Source organism: Pediculus humanus, genomic scaffold (genome assembly GCF_000006295.1).
Source record: "Pediculus humanus corporis 1103172108284 genomic scaffold, whole genome shotgun sequence".
NCBI lineage: Eukaryota > Metazoa > Arthropoda > Insecta > Psocodea > Pediculidae > Pediculus > Pediculus humanus.
In genome coordinates, this window is record NW_002987853.1 from 637544 (window position 1) to 647703 (window position 10160).

Below are 10160 nucleotides of genomic sequence, written 5' to 3' on the forward strand. Positions count from 1 at the left end.
GTCGAAGAAGCACGAATGCAATGGAAAAAATGGATGGAGTTTCCCGAACCTGATGCGGGAATACCGTAATAATAATATTTTTGTAATCGACCTCACGAATGACCTAATCAACATTTAATAATAAATTTATTTTTTTTTTGGTTTTAATTTTAAGTATTTCACAATCTCATTTCTGTTGGGTTTTTAAATGGGGAACCAAAGAAGAATGGGAATTCGGATTGGAAAGATATTTTAAATATTCTCCCAGTTTAAAACAAGCAGATCGATATTATTTATTAAAAACATTAGTGAGCTGTCCAACGAAACCTTGGAACGTCGAAAAGTAAATCAACGATTATTTATTTCCTCCCCCCCCTCCCCAAAATAATAATAATAATGATAACAAATTTTCTATCGTAGACTTTTAAATATGACGATGTTGGATCCGAATTCGACAATAACCGATGGCAACGTTAGATTTATTCTTAGCGTTTTATCTAATCAAGCTGGTTACACGGCTTTATTTAATTTACTGTCGGAAAATTGGAATATGCTTAGAACCAGGTATGCATCAAACCTTTACCCTGCAACAAATCTCTTCTCTAATCCTCATAAATTTAAATGAAAAAATTTTTCAGGTACAGCAATAAAGAAAATGGTCTTTGGGATAATTTAGTTAGCGCAGCAACGAGAAATTTTAAAAATCAAGATGGTTTCGACATGGTAATATTTTCCCCCTCCCCTCCTTTCCCCCCCCCACATATAATCAACATCGTCCAACCGATTTATTTACCATTTTTTAAACAGGTATCTGATTTATACGTACGTCATCAGGGTGAATTCGGTACGGCCGAACCTGTTATCGAACAATCGTTAAAACACATAAAAAAAGAAGTTAAATGGAACGAAGAAAATTTACCCGTCATTGATCAATGGTTGAATAATTATTTATCAATTAATGATAGCGAAACGAAAACGTCTGAGATTATCATGTAAAACGAAAAAAAATGACGTCATTCATATACCTAATAATAATAATAATAATAATATTAATATGCTTTAATTGTAAAAATTTATATTAAAAAAATCGTTACGACTCGAACAAGCTTATTAATTATTTTCAAATAGTTTTCAATTGTAATAATAATAATAATAATTATTAAAAATAAATTAAAATATATATATATATATATATATTTGTTAATAAATTACATTTATTAATTTATTTGACTACAATTTTATTTAAATCTTTTTTTTTTTATTATTATTATTATTATTATTCGCTTTCGAAATCTTCGTCCAAAAGTTTTTTTAACGAAAATGGTACGAATGCATAACCTTCTCCTTTGTAAAATTTACTCATAAATTCGACCCTAAAACGTTATTTAAAAGAAATTAATAAGGATTTCAGGAAAACGAAATTTTTTTTTTTTCGTCTGCTTAAAACTCACCAGTGTAAACGTAATGTGTGTAAAAAAGCAGACAATCCTTCCATCATGACTAATATTGATATTGTTAAAAATGCCCAAGCACCGAATATGGCAAATAACATTGGTATACCAGAATAAGAATCACTCGTTAATCCTTCGTGGAGAATTTTACTCCATAAAACATCGGATAATTCTATTTTAGAAAAAAAAAAAAAAAATTTTTTTGAATTGAAAACGAAATGAAAAATTTATTTAAATAAATAAAAACGCACGAGAATGAGCAAGAGAAAGAGCCCATAATCTTAAATAGGAAGCCGTGTGTGAAACTGTACTCAAAACATATTCGATTGTATGAATGGCTTGATGTATCATTATTTCTTTAAAATTTTCATTTGATTTATCATTTTCTACATTTTCCAATTTTACATAATCATCCGAATGTAATTCTGAACTTTGTAATTCGAATCCCTGATTTTCGACATTCTCCATTTTCGATACCTTAAATAGAATTTTATTGGAAAATTGTCAGCAACAACGACAACAACAAAACAACAACAAAACCTTCTAAAATCAATTTCGAACAAACCGTTTTTTTTTTCGTCGACGATTTGTAAAGAATATAAAAAGGTTTTCCAAATAATAAAACAGGTATGCAAGCAAGGCATATGACAACGAATGCGACCTGCATTTCATTTTGTCCGGAAAACATAAAATCATCGCATCCATTTTTTGTTTTACTCGATTGCATTAATACCATATTAATAAATACGACAAGGATAGCTGGAGCACAATAAGTTCCCTTGGGTCCAACTTGAATAAGAAAAAAAATCATTTTAAAATCTATAAGGGATTAATAACAATAATAATAATAATAATATTACCGTTATTTGCCGAATACATGATCCATTTTAAAAAAATAAGTATGACTAGATAAAAGAAAAGTATGCTTAAAAATAATATTTGCGGAATAAATTCCAAAATTATGTTTGAATAATTTTTAAAGTACCTAAAATCAAAGAAAATGGGATTTAAATGGCTTTTCCTGGAATTCGGACAGGAAAAATAATAATAATAATAATAATAATAATAATAATAATAATAATAATTACGTGTGATTAAATACGCTTAAACAAACTCCAAACATCATGTGTACGACACCGAAAATAATAGATAATTTCATTTTAAAAGAATTTAGGAAGACAATTTTATTTCCATTGGCAAGCTGGAAAATGTCGTAAAGTGTGGGTGTCATCAAAGCCAACAAACCGAATTCAGTGCTCAAAGAAAATTATTTAAAAAAAACTTACCTGCCAAACAGGATCGATACCTAACGGATAAGGTACTTGAGAATATTCTTCAGTTGCTGGATCCAGAGTTAAAAATTTTGATTTTAATATTTCCGTTTCGTTTAATTGAGATTTCCAGCTCGTTCCAAAAACGTTTATCGATTTTGAAAACATGTCGTTGTATATAATTCCCGTGTATATGGAAAATAAACCCATGAGGAAAATAACGTAACGACCCCCGAAAAAAATTGATCCGATCTAAAAAAAAAGAAAAAATTTTTCCTGGTGTTCGCAACAGCAACAAAAAAAATTTTAATTATACTTACTTCATTTTTAATTTTAGCTTTTAAATATTGTTTTTCTTTTAATATCATGAAACCGGAAAATAACGTCAATATAATACCGTGTCCGGAATCTCCAAACATGACAGCAAAAAGAAACGGAAATGTAATTATCGTGTACAATGCTGAAAAATAAAAAGTAAATTAATTCCAGCACGAGGAGGAGGAGGAGGAGGAGGAAGAAAAGAGGATAATAATAAAATCGAACCTGGATTTATTTCTCCATAGGAAGAAATACCATAAGCATCAATTATATTTTGAAATGCTTTTGTGTATTTGTTTGTACGGTTATAAGTCGGAGGATCTTCGAGGGTTTCAATTACGTTTAAAAATGATGGAATCGAACTTCCCCCGACTCTCTAAAAGACAATAAATAAATAGAACGAATCCCTTAATGTTATTAATAATAATGATGATGATAACGTACGCCTCCATCAGCAAGAGCACTGTGTACTTTTGAAAGATCCGCAGCTGGAGTCCAACATTCTCCAATGAGGCATTTTTTTGTCACATCCATATTGAACATGTTTAAAGTATGGTAAATGGCTTTCATTTTTCTAACTTTTATCGTCCAGTCTTGTAATTCGCGAGCCACGGTGACCAAAACACGTTCTCTAAGATCTTGCGTTCTGTTTAAAACCTAAAACAAAAGTAATTTTTATTTTTGTGCGGAAAAAACATAAAATTTTTTCACAAGAAAAATACAAACTCACCAGTTTTAAATCTTCCAGGCGTGTTTTAACTTCGTTCAACATTTCTTGCCTTTCTGCATTTGTGTTGGGACAATGATACATGTTGGCATGAAATCCGGCACAAACTTTTAAAACTCTGCTTTTAAGTTCGCCACCTTGAAAAAATGCCACGAATACTGTTTTGTACAATTGATTTCTCTAGAAAATTTAAAAAAAAAAAAAAAAAATTATTCTTTTTATAAAAAAAAAAAAATCTTATTTTCACGTGACAACAAACTTACGGAATTTGGATCTTGAAGAGGGATTTCAATTTCGGTTTGTCTTAAAAAAACATTTCCCCTGGATATTCTCCAAAGCATTCTTTCAAATGCTGGAACACGTTCACGAGAAATTACTCCAGTCACAAAACTAAAAATTTAAACATTTAATTTATATAAACTATAAACCTTTGGAATGATATTCGTTCTAATATTTAAATTTTACATAAAAAAAACCAAAAATTTATTTTTTAATATTTGGCACCCCTCTTTTTCCATCAGTTGTATCCATCGTTTCAAATAATAATAATAATAATTACTTCATTAATATTTTTTTACAAAAAAAGAATTTAAAACATTTTAAAATAAAATTTACTAGTGTAAAAAAAAAAAAAAAAGAAACATGTCTCGTACAATATACACGAATCGTTTTATTAAATTTCAATTATTTTTAGCATGGAAATACATAATAACATATTTTTACGTTTTAGGAATAATAACAAATACATATATGTTAAATTATATATTTGACAAATTATCCGAAGACAGGGAAAATATCGAACTCACACGTTCGGATAGTAGCATTGGATTAGTCGTAGAATTCGATTCCATTTTTTAACTAATCGAACTCGAACAAACAACAAACAAACTATTATTATTTAAAATTAGTATTTTTCATCCAGATGAACCACCTTACCCTAATCTTCCTCTTTGAGCTTGAGACACAACATTTTCATCATTTATAAGAAATTTAGTTAATGATTCAGATGTTTCATCCTGTTGTAATGCTGGCTGTAATGATAAAATAAAATTCATAAAATTAGTTTGTTTGTTTGTTTGTTTTTTAATCAAAGTAAAAGTAAATGTATTGCATTAAATAAAACTATTATTATTATTATTATTATTATTATTATTATTATGTGAATTATTGTTGTTGTACCCGACAAAATATTTAAAAAAAAAAAAAAGATCATGAAATGTACATCATGGATGTCATGATGTAAACTTACTGGAAAGTCCTATGAATGCAACAAAAAGAAACAACTTATTTATTTAAATATTTTATATAATTAAAGTGAAGGAAATATATTTTAAAAAAACTCTCACCTCTGTGAAAAATGATTGAGTTTTTTCTAAAACATGTTTTAATTCTGTCAATTCCAAATAATTGAAATGAAGATTAACTGCATTGCCACTTAATTCTTGGATTTCATTTTCCGTTTTTTCTAATTTAGCCTACAGATTAGATTATTAATACAAAATATGACACGTTTTTAATGTCTACACGTATGTAGAAAACATTTAATTATTAATTTTAAGTATAAAAATAGTTATTTACTCACTTCGAGATCAGTTATTTCTCTAGGATTTGGCGCGTTCGGAATTACACTTGTTTCAGGAACTTTAACTTTATCCTTTTTTATTTCAACTTCGATATATCGAAGTTTACGCTCCATTTCATCGCAACGTCTCACTTCTGCCACGAACTTTCTTTGAAAAGCGTTTACCCTACTGTTCAACTGTAAAAACAACAAAATAATCATATATTAATCGTATAATTATTATTATTATTTTTTGTTAATAAAAAACAAATATTTTAATTAAAAATTATTTAATTTACGTCGCGAAATTGTACGATTCCTAATTCTCCCAAAATTGAAACAGAAGCGTAGGCAGCTTCCGGTTGTATAAACAATTGGCATAAAACCATTTCTTCTGTTCTAAACATGGAAGCCATCTTGGTCTAAAATAAATCATGAGAAATTTTTATTTAATAAATAAATTGTGTACGTTTGTGAAGAACAGACTTTTATGCACCATCACTTAAATTAATTTAAATTAATTAAATTAAATTACACTAAAATAATTACATGATAATTTAAATTGTTACAATCAGACATTTTTTTTTTTTTTTTTTTTTTTTAAAAAAGTCTGAAATTTTAAAATCCTGTGATTTTTATCAAATAATCTTATAGATAAGTACAAAATCGATGATTTCAATGAAACTTTTATTAAAATATCACTCAATCATATTTTTTAAAAAAAAATTTAATTAAATAAAATGAATAATAATAATAATAAAAACAACAAACCTTTTTTTGCCTTGTCCAAATATTTTTTAATAATTTAAGATTTAAATTTTATTTATTTCCAAAAAAAAAAAAAAATATTTTATTAATTAAATTTAAAAAAATTTAAACATAGAAATTGAATTGAACTATATCAATAAATATTTTATATAACACTAAAATTGTATACCTTTAAAAAAAAAAAAATTTCTTATCAATGAGATAGTAAAATTTCAACAATAAAATCTCAACATTTATTTATATATAAAAATGATTATTATTTAATTATTTATTTCAAAAGGGAAAATAAATCACATGTAAATAATATATATATGTAAGGTTTTAACAAATCAATCAATAAAATTTTTCTTTTGTAATTGGATGAATTCAATCAAACATAAAATATATTTTTAAAAATTTTTATTTTATTTATTTATTTATTTATGCATTTATTTAATAATGTATTCTCACATATGTATCACGAGACAAAAAAAATAAGCAATTTAAGAGAGTTTATGTAGAGTTACATATAAAAAATTTCCATTGCCTAAAAATCATTAAATATTGTTTAAAGTTTTTAATATAATTGACTTAAATTTTTATTGAACTTATTTAAGACAAAGAATAGAACAAACGTTTAATAAATTGCATTTAATCACAAAATTAACGACATTTTGTTTTTTTTTTTTTTTTTTTTTTTTTTTTTTTCAAAAGTCATCAACCTAAATATCAAAATTTATACATAGGAGCAAACATTGAATTTTTTTTTTTTTTTTTTATGTAACTGTGACGATGATAATAATTTTTATTTTATCATAAAAAAATAAATAAATATATTCACGTGTTTTAATAATAATAATCATCATCATCATTGTTAAAAAAATTAATTTAAAAAAAAAAATTTTTTCAATTAAACCAATTTAAAAAAACATTTGCTTAAACAATTTGTCTTTAAACTATTTCTAAAGTTTTTAATTTTATTCAATTAAAAAATAATAATAATAATAATAATAATAATAATAATAATAATGTGAATTTATTTTATTATTATTATTATTATTATTAATTTATCGGTTAGTATCAAAATTAAATTGTTGTAAAAAAAAAAAAAAAAAAAAAAAAAGCAAAACAAACCCCACAGTTATGAGGTTAATTAATTGTTATGGAAAAAAATTTGTTTTTTTTTTTTTTTGGGGGGGAGAAGGGAGGGAGGGGGGTAACAATAACAATGTGAATCAAATATTGGGGTCACGAACTATATACGTGTCCAGAATTTTGAAGGCCACGACAACATTTTTTTTTTTTTTTTTTTGTAATAATAACATGAACTCTACAGTGAGTGTGGAATCGAAAATCAATGAAAATTGAAGACCTTGATCTGCTAAACGAAAACTGATAACGTCACAGATAATTTTATTTAAAACAAAAAAAAAACTGTTTTAAGATTTTTACATTAATAAAAGAGGGAATAAAGCTTGAATTAATAACATAAATTTAAAAAAAATAAATAAATAAATAAATAAAGTGTTTATAATAATAATAATAATAATAATAATGATAAATAAACGCCTATTGATTTTTTTGTTCTTTCACCTACCCCCCCCCCTCAAAACAAAAAAAAAATTATTTATTAATTTTTTACGTAACCCGTTTTCCAAGGATTTTTTATTGAAATTTTTTTAAATAATGTATTTTTTATTTACATAACTCTCATTAAAATACAACTGCGGCATTAATAATGATAATGATAATAACTGTCAAACAGGATAGTTATTTTTAGATAAAAAATCATTACAGATGACCATATGCCACTGTTTGTCATCATTATTATTACTATTATTATTATTATCTGATTGTTTTAATAAAAAACTTTAATTATTATTATTATTATTATTATTTTAAATTTAAATAAGATCTTATTAAAAAAACGTTACAAAAAATTTTAAAAACAAAATCAAAACGCAAAAAAAATTGGCATTTATTATGCTTTTGTATCAAAATTGGTCTTTCGTTTTTTTTTTTTTTAAATAATAATAATAATAATAATAATAATAATAATAAAAAATAAATTAAACAATTCGTTCGTTCAGACGTTTAGAATTTAAAAAATATTAATAATAATAATAAAAAAGAAAAAAATTTAGTTCTTACATTTTGTTTATATTAAATCATGACTTTTATAACGAAAAAAAACGTTTTTTTTTTTTTCAAATTTTTATCGAATAAATAAATTATTTATTAATTTGAAAACTTTTACTTATTAATAAATGAAATATTATCATCCCATAATTAAAATTTTTTCTATTTTTCTATTGACTGACGGTTAATTTTTAAAAAGAACGAGTCTCGATTTCCGTTCTCGAACAAACTAAACAGTCAAACAGCTGGGGACTGACGATAACCGCCAACACGGAAATAACCAATCAGCGTCATTTATTTCCCCATATTTATGTTCATGTTTATATTTTTATTATTATTATTCTTCATAGAATTTTCTGGAAAATAAATTTCTATTTTATTTTATTTTGTTATTATTTTCAAAAAAAATTTTAATATAAATTCATTTTACTAAAAAACAATTTTCATTATTCGTTTATATTTATAAACGTTAAAAAAAAAAAAAAAAAAAAAAAAAAGAGGGCGGCGTCAAAATTTAAATTTTTTTTTTTTTTTTTGTTACAGCACCATTCTTATTATTAAAATAATTTTCGGGTTAGAAAAAAAACTTAATTTTATTATAAAATGATTAACGATTTTTTAAAACGATATCAAATTAACTAAATAATAATAATAAATAAATTAAAACTAATAAATAAATAAATAAATAAATAAAATGTTGAAAACAAAGTTTTAAAAAAAAAAAAAAAGGCTGCATCATTTATTTATTTATTTACTTTTTTTTTTATTAATATTTAAATGCAATAAAATAAAAATTTAGGGTCGAATAAATGTCGAGGATGATTGTTCGTTCGAATAAAAAAAAAAAAATGTGATGTAAACTTCTAGATCATTCCTAAACAAAAAAAAAAAAAAAAAAAAACAAAAGACAAACCATAACGTTTTTCTCTTAATTATACTTATTACATCACAGTGACACAAAAATTTATTTAATTAATTTATTTATTTAATTAATTAATAAAAAATTTACCTTTCTATCATCCAATATATATATATATATATATATATTATAAACATAATTATATATTATATAAAATTATTAAAAACAAAATAAAATTTAAAACATTTATAATCGAAACCAACAATTAAATTTGTTTATAACAATTATTATTATTATTATTATTATTCATAAATTTTATGCTCAATTTTACTCAAGATAAAAATTTATTATTTAAAATAAATAATAATAATAAACATGTTTATGTTTTGTTCATATATTTTTTTTTTTAAAAGAAATTTAATAAATAAGAAATGAAATTTAGCCATTATTTATTTTATTTATATAAATATTTAAACATAATAATAATTTTTATTGTTTTTTTTTTTTTTTATTTATTATTTATAATTAAGATATTGTGTGTGGATTTATTAATGTTTACAAACAAAAACTTTTTCCTTTACCCCAAGTTTCATTATCGTTGATAAATCAATGGCAATTAAAAGTTATAAAAAAAAAAAAAAAATTTGATATCATTAAATCAATAAAATATTTATTGCAGCATTTCTATTAAATAATAATAATAATAATAATAATAATAATAATAATAATAATAATAATTTTTTTTATCCTATTAAAATTACAAAAACGACAAACGTTTTATACAATTTTTTTTCTTTTAAAACTTTCTCATGGTGATTGTTTGTTGTGTTATATTTTGTGTATTTGTTAACAACAACAACAACAACAAACAAACAAATTAAATTTTTTTTTTTTTTTGTGACAAAATCGCCAGCGACATTTTAAATCATACAAAAAAAAAAAAACAAACTTTTTTTTTTGTTTTAAATAAAAAAAAAAATTTCGAGAAAGAATTTAATGTTACTAACAATATGGATGTTCGATTATGTTAAGAAATCGTTAATTAACAATGAGTTAATAACTTTTCAAGGTTTTATATAAAAAAAAAATTTTGTAACGTTTTTTTTTT

The 10160-nt window shown here is 23.5% G+C and overlaps 2 protein-coding genes across 2 annotated transcripts in view; one reads left to right on the forward strand and one right to left on the reverse strand.

Annotated features, from left to right (window-relative positions):
• Phum_PHUM522560 (Laeverin, putative) overlaps positions 1-975 on the forward strand; it is a gene marked incomplete at both ends in the record, with an annotated part of 4898 nt that extends 3923 nt beyond the window's left edge. Inside the window, 5 exons of the mRNA XM_002431303.1 lie at positions 40-65; positions 155-322; positions 400-543; positions 618-702; positions 787-975. Coding sequence (XP_002431348.1) covers positions 40-65; positions 155-322; positions 400-543; positions 618-702; positions 787-975 — 612 coding nt within the window. The remainder of the gene's footprint in view (positions 1-39; positions 66-154; positions 323-399; positions 544-617; positions 703-786) is intronic.
• Positions 976-1426: 451 nt separating this feature from the next.
• Positions 1427-5723, reverse strand: Phum_PHUM522670 (vacuolar proton translocating ATPase 116 kDa subunit A isoform, putative; the record flags this gene model as incomplete). Its single annotated transcript, XM_002431304.1, has 15 exons — positions 1427-1563; positions 1682-1907; positions 1996-2219; positions 2291-2415; positions 2519-2631; positions 2717-2953; positions 3022-3161; positions 3245-3395; positions 3464-3676; positions 3750-3926; positions 4010-4136; positions 4683-4777; positions 5093-5221; positions 5329-5505; positions 5622-5723. The coding sequence occupies 15 exons, from the start codon at positions 5721-5723 to the stop codon at positions 1427-1429; spliced, it is 2373 nt and encodes a 790-aa protein (XP_002431349.1).
• Between the last annotated feature and the right edge of the window lie 4437 nt (positions 5724-10160).